Source organism: Ranitomeya variabilis, chromosome 3, assembly GCF_051348905.1.
Source record: "Ranitomeya variabilis isolate aRanVar5 chromosome 3, aRanVar5.hap1, whole genome shotgun sequence".
Classification (NCBI taxonomy): domain Eukaryota; kingdom Metazoa; phylum Chordata; class Amphibia; order Anura; family Dendrobatidae; genus Ranitomeya; species Ranitomeya variabilis.
The window spans coordinates 173,112,189-173,130,415 of record NC_135234.1 but is presented as its reverse complement, the minus strand read 5'-3'; the positions used below and the strand labels follow the sequence as shown (position 1 = coordinate 173,130,415).

Below are 18,227 nucleotides of genomic sequence, written 5' to 3'. Positions count from 1 at the left end.
GAGACAGCGAAGAGAACAGACAGGGAGCCAAGGAACCTAAAGAAGTGCCAGCCAAAACTAGCGATGACCATAGGCACTAAGGCGTCTTACCAAGGAAGATGCAAGGAAGAAATACCCGACAGGCACCACCATATTGGAGGAGCGAGTCTGCGCATGCGCGGACCGCCGAAGGGACGAGCACCAGAGAATTCAGATGGAGAGGAGCGAGGAGAAGCGTCGGGAGTGCGCCGGCCGGAAAGGTTAGTGTTAGGCGGTGTAACACTTTGTTTCTTCTTTAGCCATCATTTGACGTTTTCTGCTGATTAGACTTTGGCCTCCTCTGTTTCAAATCTCAGCAGTGACTTGTCATTCAATGGCCGGCGACAGACGGAGAGGCTCGGCAATCTCTGGCAGGGGAAGACTTGGCCCCTGTGCACTGAAATTTGGTTAGCAGAAAACTTCATATGGTGATTAGCCCCTTCCCGACATTTGTAGTACATGTACGTCATGATTGGGAAGGACATCCTGACTGATGCAGTACATGTACGTCATGGCAATCGCCCGCCCACAGGGCGCAGTGTGCGGACAATCGCCAATGATTATCAGCTGATACTGACAGCTGACACCCGGCTCTCAATGCCAGGATCGGTTTCCACAAAGCAGAGTGAAGGAAGACTCTGCCCTTGGATTGGAGACTCTGCGACATCATCACGGGGACCTGATCGTTGCAATAGTGACCCGATGTAGTCATGGCGACATTCGGGTCACCAGGCACTGGGAAGTTACTTAGATCATGCACAGTGCATGAGTGGAGAGTACATGAAGGCATAACTTGAGTTCTACACTTAGATTAGCTAGATGATGGCTCAGAACGGTGGGGATAGGCAGAGGCACAGGCCAGAGAGGAAGGGTTTACAACACTGAGGAGAAGCAAGTGCTACTGGGAAATAGGACTGCCCATTCTACTAGTTGAAACTAGGTACACTAAGGGGCAGATAGAGGTGAAGAAAGACACAAGGATGAGAGGGAGAAACATTATGTTGGGCTTGGTCTGTATATTAGCAATAAGTATGTATTTACTGTGCTTTATGAAAAATAATAGGATTCTCGGAATAACCCTTCAAAGGATATATTCATCTCAGACATGTAGAGTCTAGTGTAACCTGGCTCCTGTGTTCAGAGCAGGGGTTTGCTCATATGCGTAACTGCCTCTTTAGTTACTCCCTGCTTGTGCGCCATCAGCTACCTCGTCAGGCACAACAAGAATAGGTAGGCCCCATCCCTAACACTTTCTTATGCTACTGGCCGAAACAAGAAGTTCACTAGAAAAGCCTGTGTATAAGGGCTCGCTCACACTAGCGTATAACACGGCCCAGTGCTATCCAGTGTTTTATCAGATGGCACTCAGTCCAATGTTATACTATGGGGGAGAATCAGATGACGGCTCAAACTCTATCAGTGTTTGAGATCTGAGTGTCATTAGCATAATCTGGCCGATTCTCTCACATGAGAATGTACGCTAGTGTGAGCGAGCCCTTATGCTAGGTTTCTGGTTCAGTAGATGTTAGGCTGTGTTCACACGTTGCAGATTATTCGCGGTTTTTTAGCGTTTTTTCCCTATAAAAACGCTATAAAACCGCAAATAATCTGCTTATATTATGCATCCCATCATTTTTAATGAATTCTGCACTTTTTGTACACATGATGCGTTTTTTTCCGCGGTAAAAACGCATTGCGGTAAAAAACGCAGCATGTTCATTAATTTTGCGTTTTTTTTGCGGATTTCCCACTTAAAATGCATTGGGAAAAAAACGCGGTAAAAACGCGCAAAAAACGCATGCGGTTTTCTAGCAGATTTCTTGCAGAAAATTTCAGGTTTTCCTCAGGAATTTTCTGCAAGAATTCCTGAACGTGTGCACATAGCCTTACTCTTAAATGAACCTGTCACCAGAAAAAAATGCTATTAACCTGCAGCTATTGGGATAAACAGCAGGTCAATAGTGTTACCAACTTGCCCGGCATCTGCACTTAGCCAAACGCTGCGGGGAGAAAATTAACTTTATTCCCCTGGCAGCAGTCGTCTTTCAGTCACGAGGGCGGTGCCATCGTGGGTTGAGTCATTGCGTTGAGAATACAGAATGGCGGCTCTAACCACGCCCCCGGGACTGACAGCCGGGTCTAATGCAGAGCGTGTCCGTCAGGGTGGTATCAGCTGCTGCTTTGTGCACTCAAAGCGGTGACTGAACCGGTGCTGCCCTCGTGACTGAAACCAGGACGCACCATGGGGTATAAAGTTCATGCAGGCACCGAGCAGGTTAGTAACGCTGTTAACCTGCAGATGAACCCCATATTTGCCGGATTATAGCATTTTTTTTCTGGTGACAACTTCCCGTTAAATGGATTGATACTGATAGGGAATTTAGATTGTGAGCCCCATCGGGGACAGTGATGATAATGTGTGCAAAAATGTAAAGCGCTGCGGAATATGTTAGCGCTATATAAAAATAAAGATTATTATTATTATTGTGATTATTCCATTGCTTTTATACATTTAGGTGACGCTCAAGCTTCTTTTGTCCTCGCATGCACTTTGCAGTGCTCTCTATTCATGGTGGATTTGACAGAAATTCCATTCATTGATATGGTATTAGGAGAAGGACACACAAACCAGTCTCTCTGATTTTAGCCAACACAATTACATTAGTGATGCACTTAGGATACAGTATCTTATTGTATTTCATCCATCTCTAATATTATTGAATGGTGATTTGCTTAGTTTAGTACGCATTTAGTTTCCTGAAAAGTGACAAGATAAATGTTTCTTTAGTAACTTAACCCTTCGTGCCATGCGCCGTACTAGTACGGCAACTGCAATTGTGCCAGCCACAGTACTAGTACGGCGCACCGATCACCGCGGTCTCGTGCTTAGCTCCGCTGTGATCACGTGCGGGTCATTCCATATCAAGTGATCCAAATATGAATATTTTTTTTACCTGACGTCTTTAGATTTTTTTTATTTTTTGTTTTTATGAAGTACAACTTTAGTTAATTACAAATTAAAAGTTTAGAATTATTTTCTTCATCAGTTAATTTTTTACAGATTTTTAAAGTTTTAAAAAAGCATGGATTTTGGCCTGGTATGGCTTTACATATTTTATCATATCTCGGGCTAGAATTAAGATATAGAGGTGGGAGAGGCATCATTTTTCTCAGAACGGTACCGGCTTTCATTTGATATGTCACAAGACTATGTTTCTTTATATTTTGTTTTGGTGAAATCAAATTAAACATTTTGATGCTCAATTCTGAAAAAAACGTATGTTTTAAAATTGTGAAAACATGCATGTATGTTACTCATGTCCTTTTTTATATTTGTACAGAGATTCAACTTGGGACCTATCAAATTTGTATTTTTTTTTTTTTTTAAGCCTTGATTCATCTGATTTTATGTGTGTGAGTTTCTTCCCTTTTTCTTTTCAAATTACAACTTATTGCATTCAACATTTATATGTAACAATAAAGAAACGCAAAAAACAAATACCGAAGTGCCAGAATAAATGCATCTTAATCATCATAACACAACTTGCTCAGCATTTTCAACCTGAATGCATTGAACAAGCCAAAAGAAAAAACGTGATCATATCCTCAAGTGGGATTTTCTAAATACAGTCTCATCCTAATTATATGTTAAAAACAAGATTAAAAGAACCAATATTTGTACCACCTATTTATACATGGAACAATTTTTTTCTATTCTATCACTAAACATTTAATTTCTGAAGTGTTTAAGAAGAATAGTCCAGTAGTTAAATCCTCGTACTATAAAATATGAACTAATCAAACAATAGTAGGTTATTACACTGGCCTTCTATCACCAATGTGTCCCTTCTAGTGGGTGAATTGTCATCTTGCCCATAAGCGCTCACTAGCAATGGCCGTTTCCTTCTGTGTCAGAATATGTGCGGCTGTCATGGTGCTCGGCTCCACCTGAGTTATATCTGATTTTTGTTCACTTTTACAATGTCTGATTTTCTTGGATACACAAAGGATGGCGCTGGACCAGAAGGTGCAGAAAAGTCCTTTCTACGTCTTCATTTTCACAATCTTTGGAGAGTACAGTAGCCGTCAGCGCCGATCATATTCACAGGTCACATAGCCAGTTGTCATCCATTGCCGATCTTGTGCCGCCTTCTACCACCTCATGGACGTCACTGTCTTTATTTCCACTACATGGGATGACAGTCCGGTATTGCTGAGTCCCTGTGATGGGTTCTGCTTCCTGTAACCGATGTTTTCACAAACTCTCCTCCTCCTCTTCGTAGTCCTGGTTTGTACAATACATGAACTGGATGTTAAGAATATTTTCCTCTCTCCATTTGAGGAGTTGCCTGGGTGATAAGATTTGGTGTGAATACGGCCTCTGGAGGCTGGAGCTGCCAGCCTGTCATCTGCTCTGCAGTCACCGTCTACCCCTGTTCAATCTCAGGTTGGGCCCTAACAAAGCTTTCTCCTCTCCTGCTTCGAAGCTCTAACGTAATAAAATAATACAGGAATATCTAACAATCTTGGATTATTTGGTAAATATGGACCCCACACTGTTAGACCACAGGCTGGACAGACCTGAAATCAAGATTTTTGAACTGACACCGTAATAGTTTTATTTTTTTAAATATGATCCCATCAAGATCCCAGCTTGTATTTTGGTACAGAAGTGGCTAGGAGCATAGCAGGCACATGTGCAGTTTTTGAAATTTTTAAATTAAACGTTTTTTTCGGAAATGCGTTTTAAATATTTGCGTTTCCATTCGCATGGGTAAAATATTAACAAAGATACTCTTGTGACATATCTGGTGAAAGCCTGTACTGTTCTGAGTAGAATGGTGTTTATTTTGTTTCTCTATCTCTTTTCTAGCCTGAGTTATGGGGAGAAATGTAAAGGCAGGCAACACCGAAATTCGCACTTTTTCCGAACTTTGAAAATCAATAAAAAATATAAAAAAAATCGAATTTTTTTTTCTTCACATTTTGCATTCTCTGACACACTATTACCACATAACAAAATCTCAAAAGAATTAAAAATATAGTGGTAAAAATCATTGGTTCACTTGACATGGAATGACCCGTGCGGGTGTCAGCTGTATATGACAGCTGACACCCCGCAGCAATGCCTACGATTGGCACTAGTGCCGATCGCGGGCATTTAACCCCTCTGATACTGCTGTCAGTAGTGATAGCGGCATAGAGGGGGATCGCGCAGGGACGGGGGCTCCCTGCGCCCTCCCACCGGAGCAGCGCGATGGGATCGTGTTGTTCCGGAAGGAGTCCCCGGATCCAAGATGGCCGCGGGACACCTTCCGGGTCATGAAGTGAGGTGGCTAGCCTCCTGCACTGCCTGTCAGATCACTGATCTGACACAATGCTCTGAAAAGTGTCAGATCAGCGATCTGATGAAATATAGTGGAAAAAAAAATCCCCGAATAAAGAAAAAAATATATAAAAATTTCCCAATAAATCCATTTATTTATGTAAAAAAACCCAAAACAATAAAAGTACACATATTTGGTATCGCCACGTCCGTAACGACCAGCTCTATAAAACTATCCCACTAGTTAACCCCTTCAGTGAACACCGCAAAAAAATAAAAAATGAGGCAAAAACAAAGCTTTATTATCATACCGGCGAACAAAAAGTGAGTAACACGCGATCAAACAGACGGATATAAATATACATGGTACCGCTGAAAACGTCATCTTGTCCCGCAAAAAAAGCCAGCATCATCAGCAGAAAAATAAAAGTTACAGCTCTCAGAATAAAGCGATGCAAAAACAATTTTTTTTTATATAAAATAGTTATTGTGTAAAAGCACCAAAACATAGAAAAAATGATACAAATGAGGTATCGCTGTAATCGTACTGACCTGAAGAATAAAACTGCTTTATCAATTTTACTACACGTGGAACAGTATAAACGCGCCCCCCCCCCCCTAAAAGAAGTTCAGGAATTGCTGGTTTTGGTTCATTCTGCCTCCCAAAAACTGGAATAAAAAGCGATCAAAAAATGTCATGTGCCCGAATATGGTACCAATAAAAACGTCAACTCGTCCCGCAAAAAACAAGACCTCACATGACTCTGTGGGCCTAAATATAGATAAATTATAGGTCTCAAAATGTTAAAATTTTAAAAAATGTATTTATTTCCATTTTCCCATTAGGGTTGGGGCTAAAGTTAGGATTTGGGCTTAAGTTAGGGTTTGGATTACATTTACGGTTGGGATTAGGGTTAGGGGTGTGTTTGGGTTAGGGTTTCAGTTATAATTGGGGAGTTTCCACTGTTCAGGCACATCAGGGGCTCTCCAAACGCGGCATGGCGTCCGATCTCAATTCCATCCAATTCTGCGTTGAAAAACTAAAACAGGGCTCCTTCCCTTCCAAGCTCTCCCATGCGCCCAAACAGGGGTTTACCCCCACATATGGAGTATCAGTGTACTCAGGACAAATTGGACAGCAAATTTTGGGGTCCAATTTCTCCTGTTACCCTTGGGAAAATACAAAACCGGGGGCTAAAAAATATTTTTTTGTGGAAAAAAAAAGATTTTTTATTTTCACGGCTCTGCGTTATAAACTGTAGTGAAACACTTGGGGGTTCAAAGTTCTCACAACATATCTAGATAAGTTCCTTTAGGGGGTCTACTTTCCAAAATGGTGTCACTTGTGGGGGTTTTTCACTGTTTAGGCACATCAGGGGCTCTCCAAATGCGACATGGTGTCCGATCTCAATTCCAGCCAATTTTGCATTGAAAAGTCAAACGGCGCTCCTTCCCTTCCGACCTCTGCCATGCGCCCAAACAGTGGTTTACCCACACATATGGGGTATCGGCGTACTCAGGACAAATTGGCCAACAACTTTTGGGGTCCAATTTGTCCTGTTACCCTTGGGAAAATAAATAATTTGGGGCGAAAAGATCATTTTTTGTGGGGAAAAAAAAAGTTGTTTTTTTTTGTTTTTTTTTACGGCTCTACATTATAAATTTCTGTGAAGCACTTGGAGGTTCAAAATGCTCACCACACATCTAGATTAGTTCCTTAGGGGGTCTACTTTCCAAAATGGTGTCACTTGTGGGGGGTTTCCACTGCTTAGGCACATCAGGGGCTCTCCAAACGCGACATGGTGTCCGATCTCAATTCCAGCAAATTTTGTATTGAACAGTCAAATGGCGCTCCTTCCCGAGCTCTGCCATGTGCCCAAACAATGGTTTACCCCAACTTATGGGGTATCAGCGTACTCCGGACAAACTGAACAACAACTATTGGGGTCCAATTTCTCCTGTTACCTTTGGTAAAATAAAACAAATTGGATCTGAAGTAAAAATTTTGTGAAAAAAAAAGTTAAATGTTCACTTTTTTTTTTTTAAACATTCCAAAAATTTCTGTGAAGCACCTGAAGGGTTAATAAACTTTTTGAATGTGGTTTTGAGTACTTTGAGGGGTGCAGTTTTTAGAATGGTGTCACTTTTGGGCATTTTCTGTCATATAGACCCCTCAGTCACTTCACGTGTGAGGTGGTCCCTAAAAAAAAAAATGGTTTTGCAAATTTTGTTGTAAAAATGAGAAATCGCTGGTCAACTTTTAACCCTTATAACTCCCTAACAAAAAAAATTATGTTTCCAAAATTGTGCTGATGTAAAGCAGACATGTGGGAAATGTTGTTTATTAACTATATTATGTGATATAACTCTCTCTAATGTAAGGGCATGAAAACTAAAAGTTTGAAAATTGCAAAATTTTCACAATTTTCGCCAAATTTCCGTTTTTTTCACAAATAAATGCAAGTCATATCGAAGAAGTTTTACCACTATCATAAAGTACAATATGTCACGAGAAAACAGTCTCAGAATCACCAGGATCCGTTGAAGCGTTTCAGAGTTATGACCTCATAAAGTGACAGTGGTCAGAATTGTAAAAATTGGCCCTGTCACTTGGGTGAAAACAGGCTTCGGGGTGAAGGAGTTAAAGGGAATGAATCGGTAGGATAAACCTCCTAGCTCATCTATATGGACATGTAGGTAATAGGAAGCTGAATACAATGATACCTTGACTTCTATGAATCCAGCAATCCCCTTCCAACACTCCTGTTCATGGTAAACTCCAAGTCTAGCACAGTTGTGTTTCACGCATTTTAACGTAAAGCATGTGACCCCTTTATGTGTTAAGCTGGGGGTTTCAAGTGCTTTATTCATCGTGTCGCATGCAGTTGAGTGGTCTGTGGGATGAGCTGGAAATGAGTCACTTGCATTCATTGATCTCTCTACCAGAGCGGAGGCCAGAGGCGTATTTATAGACCAACAGCTGATGTATTTTAACTGTGCCGTCTCTTTGCAGAGCTCAGTTGGGCTTCGTTGCTGTAGAGGGCCTGTACTCCTGTGACCAAACCGATCTTCCAGACTCTTAATACTTGAAAATGGCTGAGAAGCAAATCAGGTAAGTTCTGTTAAACCTGTCTTTTATCCATCGTAGAAAAGCTGCTTATTAAAAATCATGACCTGTTTGGATTTTTTGGAAGCAAGTGTGTGACGTCACTTGTGTGGATAAAGTCGGACGTGATATCACGATTTCAATAGAATAATTTCTCTGGTGGACTAATACAGGTCAGGTCCCTTAAAGTATAGTATCTAAAGAGGTTATCGAAACCTGACGTGAAGATGAGAAAGTGGAGCTCTATACAGCTGCTGTAATATACCTCTGACAATGCGCAGATCCCACCTTGGTTTGGTTGGATATTTTAATTTTGACTTCCACACTTTCTGTGCGGTCATATACAATCTGTGGTTGAGCCAATTTAAGCTGAGGAGAAGCTGACTATCGTTACTTAATGATATTTGATATGCCTATGGTATACAACTCGGCCAAATGTCTACAAAGCTATGGGTGATAGTCTAGTAATGCATCTCATTTACATGAACTGTTTTACTTTTAGTTTGCCCGCTAAGCTCCTCAACGGGGGCATTGCCGGTATTATTGGTGTGACTTGTGTTTTTCCAATTGACTTGACCAAGACGCGGCTCCAAAACCAGAGGAACGGTCAACAAATATACAAAAGCATGTGAGTAAAAGGGATTTAAACCTGAAATCAAACAAAATGTCTAGTTTAGGATATCCACAAACCCTTTTTTATATTTGTATTTCAGATGGGACTGTTTGGGAAAGACTATCCGGTCAGAAGGATACTTTGGGATGTATAGAGGTATGTCATAGATCTGTATAATCTCAATTAGTCAAATACAGTGGTAGAATAAGTAATAAACTTACTACTGTACATAGTGTTGGAAAATATAGACTTATATTTTGTGCCACAGACCATGTTACTCTTTAGGGCTCACTCACACTGGTGAGTAGCACCCGATTATTCTCCCATGCGAGAGAATCTGGTGCTAAATGCAAATGACCCTCAGCCCAAACTCCGCTGCGAGCGTGAGCCGAGTGTTATTTTACTGGTGCAGATAGGATGGAGAACTTTAATTTCTCCATTCTGTGAGTTGGCATATATACATAGGCTTGTATGGGTTCACGCCATCCGATATACGCTGCCAATCGCAGCATGTAACAGTATTTTTATTTTTTTTTCATGCCGACTCATCATGAGAACATAGACGCTAGTTGCCACTGCTCCATAATCTAACATTGGATCGAGTGCTATCTCTTCTGAGTTATAAATTGGCCTTGGGGTGTTTCCACGGTCGGTAAACGCTGCGGGTTAGACGCCGCGTTCATCTGCAGTGTCAAACCCGCAGCAGCCAGATGTTACAGCAGTGTTCCTCAAGTCCGGTCCTCAAGAGCCACCAACAGGTCATGTTTTTAGTATTTCCTTGGTATTGCACGGGTGTTAATTGCATCACCTGCACAGGCAATAATTCCATCACCTGTGCAATACTAAGGAAATCCTGAAAACATGACCTGTTGGTGGCTCTTGAGGACCAGAGTTGGGGAACACTGTGTTACAGCATAGTGGATGGGATTTCAAGAAATCCCATCTCCACTATGCGTGCAGGGACGCCTCCGGCTTCCCTGCGGAGACTGACATGTGACGCGTCTTTCGAGACCACAGCATGTCTATTTATCTTGCGGAGACGCTCCATCTCCGCAAGATAAATTTCCCGCCTAATGTATTGAGCGCGGTGATTCCGCACGGTTTAGCGAACACATGCGGAATCACTTAACACACAAAAGCTGGCAGCGCTTTGGAAGGAGCGGACATGTGCTGCGTCCAAAGCGCTGCCGGTTCCTGACTGTGGAAACAACCTTCATAGTAATATGTTATCTACTGAATGTAAGCCTGCTATAGAGCCTTTACTAGTGCATCCTGTTTCCTGTATGTTGCCTTAAGACATGTCCGCTGATATTCAGATGTAAATAAATGTGCCGCCTAATAAAACGATCCTGCTTATTTGTTGCTGAAGTTTAATATTCTTCATATTTTTATAGTCTGCATTATTATATTGTAGAGCTACTGGTAATAATAGCCGTTACTATAAAGTAGCTTAGAAATCAAATCTGTTTACACTGATATGAACCTAATGCTACTTAGCCTTTATTGGGCTCAATGGGTATTTCTGTCGTCCACTTTTAATATGCCGGACTGTTGTATGTAGAATGTTGTTTGTTGCATCTGTGTTTTTCATATTGCAGAACTATCGCCGTGGATTTTGAGGGCTAGCCGATGTGGCGAAGCCACGATGGATCATTAAATGTACTCCAATTGTAATTAGGAAAATACCTTTCGTTTATATATTTTTGTTTTACTTTTTATATATTTATTATTATATATTTTATTCTAAAGGACTTCTTTTTCTTTTTGTTTTATCGGTTAGGCCTTTGTTGTTTTTCCCTTTGTATATTAACTTTATGTCTCTCTTCTTCAAGACAGTTCATTAGACATTAGGAATGACAAAATTTCACATAGATGAGTAATTTAGATACATATTAAAGCACTACTCCAGTGTGTTTGTTTTTTTTTTTCCCATTGCAGCGCTGGGGTGGTACTTCTAATCTAAGGTCCCTGACCCTAGTCTCTTATACTTGCCTGTCACCAGCTTTACCTTTTCACGGCTCCCCTCCAGTGTCGTTCCGCCATCTTGCGATCGGAACTCAGAAGTGTCGGTCACAAGGCTTAATGTAAGCCTATGAGAGCAAGAATGAGGCTCTCGTAGACGTATCTACACAAGACCCATAACCAATAATACTAAAGAGTACGAAAATAGAAAGAAAAAAGTGGGCACCACTTAATCCAATGAAATTAATCAAATTAGCCAGGTGCTACTCAATGCGCGACCAAAACGTAAAAAGATGAGAAGAGCGCAAAGTATAGTGCACACAAGGCGATGATATATCAAAAAGCGGCTTTATTAACAACAATGCCAAGTTAGACAGCAAAATACAATTAAAAACATTTAAAATTGTGATGGAGCGACGTGCAAGACAACGCAGGGCAGGTAAGGAATGTGCAAACAATACAAAAAATATTGAATGTTCACAGAGACAGTCCACATACCACATACACGGCAGAAACAATATGTATAATAAATAGAAAGGAAAAAAAAGCTCAAAAAGGAAGTGGCCTCCAATGTGCAGGACCATAAAATATGACTTCCCTTGATGAAGCTGTTTTTCACTAATATTAAAGGGTTGAACTCACTTAGACATTCAGTAACACAAAAGGGTAGGGAAAACAATACAAATTTTTATTATTGTAAACATAATACATACATAGAAAAAAAGACTAAAAAAGGGATGCTGCTAGATACACGTGCAGGGGAACATGGGCATATGCAGGACGTGAAAAAAGACATGCGTAGTGTAGAACAAGTATATCATAGTCCACTAGAGGTGCTGGAATTAAATGGTCGAAGCTTTCCAATATATGTGAACAGCAGAGGGGGAAACTCAAAAAACCATATTACACCTTGTAATGTCACCAGCTGCCTGCAGCGTTCCTACGCCCCCTAGGGGACTATGATATGCTTGCACTATACTACGCATGTCTTTTATCACGTCCTGCATATGTCTGTTCCCCTGCATGTGTAACTAGCAGCAACCATTTTTTGTTAGTCTTTTTCTTTTTTTCTATGTATGTATTATGTTTACAATAATAATAATTCTTTTAATTGGCAAATATGCTCCGTAGGTTTTTTCCTACCCTTTTGTGTTACTGAATCTCATAGACTTCTATTGAAACGTGACCACCAGCTCGCTCCAGCAGACACTGATCCAGCAGGTCAAAACCTTCAGAATATCAACCAGAGTGGTGCTGGTAGAAAGTGAAGATGACGGCGGGTAAGGCTACTTTCACACTAGCGTCGGGCTCGGCCCGTCGCGGTGCGTCGGGCCGAGGTTCCCGACGCTAGCGTTGTCTCCGCCGCACAACGGGGGCAGCGGATGCATTTTTCCAGCGCATCCGCTGCCCCATTGTGAGGTGCGGGGAAGTACGGGGAGGTGGGGGCGGAGTTCTGGCCGCGCATGCGCGGTCGGAAAAAGCGGACCGTCGGGAGCAAAAAACGTTACATGTAACGTTTTTTGCTCCCGACGGTCCGCCACAGCACGGCGCAACTGTCGCACGACGGTTGCGACATGTGTCAATACGTCGCAAATGCGACGTATTGCAGTTAACGCCAGTGTGAAAGTAGCCTTAGCACCACTCTAGCTCTGCAGTAAAAAAAAAAAAAACTGCAGTGGTGCTTTAAGTGTATGTCTTTTGAGAATTACCCTGTACTAATACAAATCCTAAGTGGTAGAATATAAGGGACATTTAATACTTACAGAGCATGCTGTGGTTTACAAGGCTTTTGAAACCTGACGTCATAAGCTTTTTACAGCCTCTGTACCTTCAGTTGTGTGGGGGGTGTAGCAGATTAGTGAGTTATTGGTGTCCGGGGTTTTATTTTTCTCCTACCTTGTAGATTTGTGCTCTTTTTAGAAAATGCACTTCCCCAATTTTGTGATCCTTCCCCCTAAGGGTACCGTCACACAGTGCCATTTTCATCGCTACGACGGCACGATTCGTGACGTTGCAGCGTCGTATGATTATCGCTCCAGCGTCGTAGACTGCGGTCACGTTGCAATACACGGCGCTGGAGCGATAATTTCATGACGTATTTGCGATGTAGAAGCCATTGGTTACTGTGCGCACATCGTATACAACCTGTGTCACACGATGCAATCATGCCGCCACAGCGGGACACTAGACGACGAAAGAAAGTTTCAAACGATCTGCTACGACGTACGATTCTCAGCGGGGATCCGGATCGCAGTAGCGTGTCAGACACAACGATATCGTAACGATATCGCTAGAACGTCAAGAATCGTGCCGTCGTAGCGATGAAAATGGCACTGTGTAACGGTACCCTAAGGCCACGTTCAGTATTTGCTCAGTATTTTAGATCTGTATCTGTAAGTGACAACCAGTAGTGAGTCAAATGCAGAAGAGGTGACGTGTTTCTATTACAGGTCCTTCTCAAAAAATTAGCATATAGTGTTAAATTTCATTATTTACCATAATGTAATGATTACAATTAAACTTTCATATATTATAGATTCATTATCCACCAACTGAAATTTGTCAGGTCTTTTATTGTTTTAATACTGATGATTTTGGCCTACAACTCCTGATAACCCAAAAAACCTGTCTCAATAAATTAGCATATCAAGAAAAGGTTCTCTAAACGACCTATTACCCTAATCTTCTGAATCAACTAATTAACTCTAAACACATGCAAAAGATACCTGAGGCTTTTAAAAACTCCCTGCCTGGTTCATTACTCAAAACCCCCATCATGGGTAAGACTAGCGACCTGACAGATGTCAAGAAGGCCATCATTGACACCCTCAAGCAAGAGGGTAAGACCCAGAAAGAAATTTCTCAACAAATAGGCTGTTCCCAGAGTGCTGTATCAAGGCACCTCAATGGTAAGTCTGTTGGAAGGAAACAATGTGGCAGAAAACGCTGTACAACGAGAAGAGGTGACCGGACCCTGAGGAAGATTGTGGAGAAGGACCGATTCCAGACCTTGGGGAACCTGAGGAAGCAGTGGACTGAGTCTGGTGTGGAAACATCCAGAGCCACCGTGCACAGGCGTGTGCAGGAAATGGGCTACAGGTGCCGCATTCCCCAGGTAAAGCCACTTTTGAACCATAAACGGCGGCAGAAGCGCCTGACCTGGGCTACAGAGAAGCAGCACTGGACTGTTGCTAAGTGGTCCCAAGTACTTTTTTCTGATGAAAGCAAATTTTGCATGTCATTCGGAAATCAAGGTGCCAGAGTCTGGAGGAAGACTGGGGAGAAGGAAATGCCAAAATGCCTGAAGTCCAGTGTCAAGTACCCACAGTCAGTGATGGTGTGGGGTGCCATGTCAGCTGCTGGTGTTGGTCCACTGTGTTTCATCAAGGGCAGGGTCAATGCAGCTAGCTATCAGGAGATTTTGGAGCACTTCATGCTTCCATCAGCTGAAATGCTTTATGGAGATGAAGATTTCATTTTTCAGCACGACCTGGCACCTGCTCACAGTGCCAAAACCACTGGTAAATGGTTTACTGACCATGGTATTACTGTGCTCAATTGGCCTGCCAACTCTCCTGACCTGAACCCCATAGAGAATCTGTGGGATATTGTGAAGAGAAAGTTGAGAGACGCCAGACCCAACACTCTGGATGAGCTTAAGGCCGCTATTGAAGCATCCTGGGCCTCCATAACATCTCAGCAGTGTCACAGGCTGATTGCCTCCATGCCACGCCGCATTGAAGCAGTCATTTCTGCCAAAGGATTCCCGACCAAGTATTGAGTGCATAACTGAACATTATTATTTGATGGTTTTTTTGTTTGTTATTAAAAAAAACTTTTATTTGATTGGACGGTTGAAATATGCTAATTTATTGAGACAGGTTTTTGGGGTTATCAGGAGTTGTAGGCCAAAATCATCAGTATTAAAACAATAAAAGACCTGACAAATTTCAGTTGGTGGATAATGAATCTATAATATATGAAAGTTTAATTGTAATCATTACATTATGGTAAATAATGAAATTTAACACTATATGCTAATTTTTTGAGAAGGACCTGTATACTTTTCCTGATTGTTGCACTCCTGGTTTTGGCTTACAAATACTGATGTAAAATACTGACCAAGTATTGAATGTGTGAACGAGACCTAAAGCTGAACCATGGTCCTTAGTATTGAAGTCGAACTCGTGAACTGTCTTGATAGAAGTCCTCTGAAATCTCCTCTGCACTCCCCCGTCTGCTCTGTGTTCTATTCTGTTCTGTTTCATGGATTTTCATTAATGCTGTCTATTGTCTTGCTTTACTGTTTCTTCTCCTATCGCCCCTAAATCTCACTTCTTGTTGAAAAAGACCATATTATCACTTATACACAGGGAAAGAAAAGTGCCCTTAAAAGTCTACATGCCCGTAAAATATGAGCAAACAATAAATACACATGTCATAAATGTAACAAAACAAATACAATTGGACACGATTAAAAACAACAAGCTTTTGTTGCGTCATTAAAACATGGGTGCAAAAACTGATGAGCTAAAGTGCAGCAATGTTAGTTTGTAACCAGAAGGTAGCAGTAAAGTATTAAATAAAAGTCCCAACAAGGCAAGTGCAATAAGTGACCCACCAAGCTGAGACACCACACTACAGCAATCAGACCACCTCCATGTGCTTTTTGCCATCACCTTTCTCAATGTCATGCCGTTACCTGCTCCATTGTTATGCACCTAAGTAACAACTGTTACCCCGTCACGTGTTAACCTTACTGGATAGTATACGGCCACTTCACTGTGAGGATAGACTTTCTAGATCCGCTTAATGGGCTGAGCCCTATAGTTTTGGGAACACTCGAGGCATCCTAATTTATGGCCCATTATAATCTGTACAAAGTAGAATTATACTTCACAGGAATGCAATTTCTGCATTACTCTATTACACAGTAACATGGACATATATGTGAGCATGATAAATATATATGTAAACATATTTTAGAACATTTAGTTGTAAAGTAAAGCGATAGCTACTCTCGACACACAACCTAAAGCTCTAAAACTGTTTTGTATCTGTACAGTTTGTCCTCCACATCCATAGTGTTTCAGATATTTTGTTTTAGTTGTAGTATCTGTGAATGTAGTAAGTTCTCCTGCCTATACTTCCGCTCCACATTACTCTTTGTAACCAGGCTGTTTTCTTTATAGGTGCCGCAGTGAATTTAACCCTAGTAACTCCAGAGAAGGCCATTAAATTAGCTGCAAACGACTTTTTTAGGCACCACTTGACTCAAGATGGGTAAGTATTTGGCAGTAAAGGATTTTGTTTCATTCCGAGTTACCCCATTTTTTAAATTTATTTATTTTTTTTAAGTTTCATTTTGATGGTATGAGTGGCAAACTGATTTTACCCCAATAAATGCTTACTGTGAATGCATCAAAGAAGATTTCTTGAAATATTTAGAGGGAATCTGTCAGCTGGATTGTGCACAATAATCTACACACAGTATCAGGTCGCCGCCGTTATAATGATTAGGCACAAGTCTCTCGCATCAATACCCGGCACTCGGGAATGGAGCATTCAGCTGCATAGAAATGCATGCAGCCGCACACTCCGGTTCCAAGTGTCGGGACTTGATGCGAGAGACTCGTGCGAGTTTCTCACATTGAACTCGCAAGTGTGATCACGGCCTTAAAATGATACCTGGGTTGATGAAATCCATCTTGTGGTTGGTTGTTTTTTAATCTTTATTTTCAGTTTTGAGTTAATGATATGCTCGCGCTCCGGGGCGGCCTGTGGGGGTCTTCATGTGGTCCTCTGATTGGGTATTCATAATGAAGACTGCTGACTGGACACTGATCCCTCACTTACCTGCCCCCTAGTTTACATAATGAATATTATATCTGCATACTGAAAAAAACCCTTCTGCAGGCAGGTGCAAAAAAAAAATCCATTTGAAAATGGCACCCACCTGCGAAGTAGCAGCTATCGGTGTATATAGATGTAATCTGATAGCTGCTACTGTGCAAGTGCCTGCGGCGCCATCTTGCTAGAGGAAAAAAAAAATTACAATAGCAGCTATCAGATCACCTCTATATACACTGATAGCTGCTACTGCTCAGGCGCCATTGTTAAATGGATTTTTTTTAACGATCAGGATAACCTCAACCACATTTATTATTAACACCATACACATGCGATTATTCTGCAGTGCAGGTGCCACGGCTGGCCCCCGCCTGCAGAAGGTTTTTTTTGTTTTTTTTTCTGTCCGTGCATATATTCATTATGCAAACTAGGGGGCAGGTAAGTGAGGGATCAGTGACCTGTCAGCAGTCTGCACTGTGAATACCTAATCCGAGCACCACATGGAGACCCCCATCCCCCTCACAGGCCGCCCCCAGAGCACGAGCATATCATTAACTCAAACGGAAAATAAAGATTACACAACAACCACAAGACAGATTTCATCAACCCAGATATTGTTGTAATCAGTATAACTGCACCAACCTGACACTGTGTGTAGGTTACTGAGCACAATCCTGCTGACAGGTTCCCTTTAAAGAGGTTCTTCGGGACTTCTCAAAAACAATAAGAGCAGAAAATTGATTTATAATCTTAACTATTACTTGCCTACTCATTCCCTTTGACAAAATACTGAACATGTGCCATGACCTTATCGTGAGAATGAAGGAGCATCAAGACCTCTATTCTCTTTGGCGCATCAATACACCCAGCTGTACAAGGAACCTGAATGGAGCTTGGTAGCAATTCCTATTACTGCAAGTAGGTTAGGTGCCATTTTGCAAGTTACAGCTCCGCATAACCCAACATAAAGCGATGTTATATCCTAGCAATTTGCCATTCAATTCTAAGATTGTAATAAATCATTAAAGTTTCCAGAGTGGCGTCCATATGTGCCCAGGCTTCATTACTGATGGTATGCATTCTGGAAAGTGTTTTTTTAATTTTTTTATTTAATAACCTCAACCTCTACAGATGGCGCTAAATTACTGTGCACCCCTAGAGCATTACATAATAGGGGCTTGGCCATACTATTAGGCATGTCTGACAGGTTGTCGACTCATGGTAGTATTAAAAGCAGAATTGTGAATGCAGCTCTAGTCTAAGACGTGCTGTAACTCGTATATACATCAGTCCATGGTTTGGAGCTGAAAGGTGTGGAGATTTTGCTTTACTTTCAGTGTTAACATGGCATT

At 41.6% G+C, this 18,227-nt stretch overlaps 1 protein-coding gene across 3 annotated transcripts in view; it reads left to right on the top strand.

Annotated features, from left to right (window-relative positions):
* The window catches only part of LOC143815565 (mitochondrial glutamate carrier 1-like), a 49,296-nt gene that overhangs the window by 21,552 nt on the left and 9,517 nt on the right, over positions 1 to 18,227 (top strand). For 2 of the 3 annotated variants that reach the window (XM_077294886.1, XM_077294887.1), the window contains 4 exons: positions 8,358 to 8,456; positions 8,953 to 9,078; positions 9,164 to 9,219; positions 16,218 to 16,308. In XM_077294886.1, the coding sequence (XP_077151001.1) occupies positions 8,437 to 8,456; positions 8,953 to 9,078; positions 9,164 to 9,219; positions 16,218 to 16,308 (293 nt within the window). In that variant the 5' untranslated portion in view covers positions 8,358 to 8,436. Of the gene's footprint in view, positions 1 to 8,357; positions 8,457 to 8,952; positions 9,079 to 9,163; positions 9,220 to 10,661; positions 10,734 to 16,217; positions 16,309 to 18,227 lie in introns of those variants that run through there. The other variant, XM_077294888.1, reaches the window with a different exon arrangement.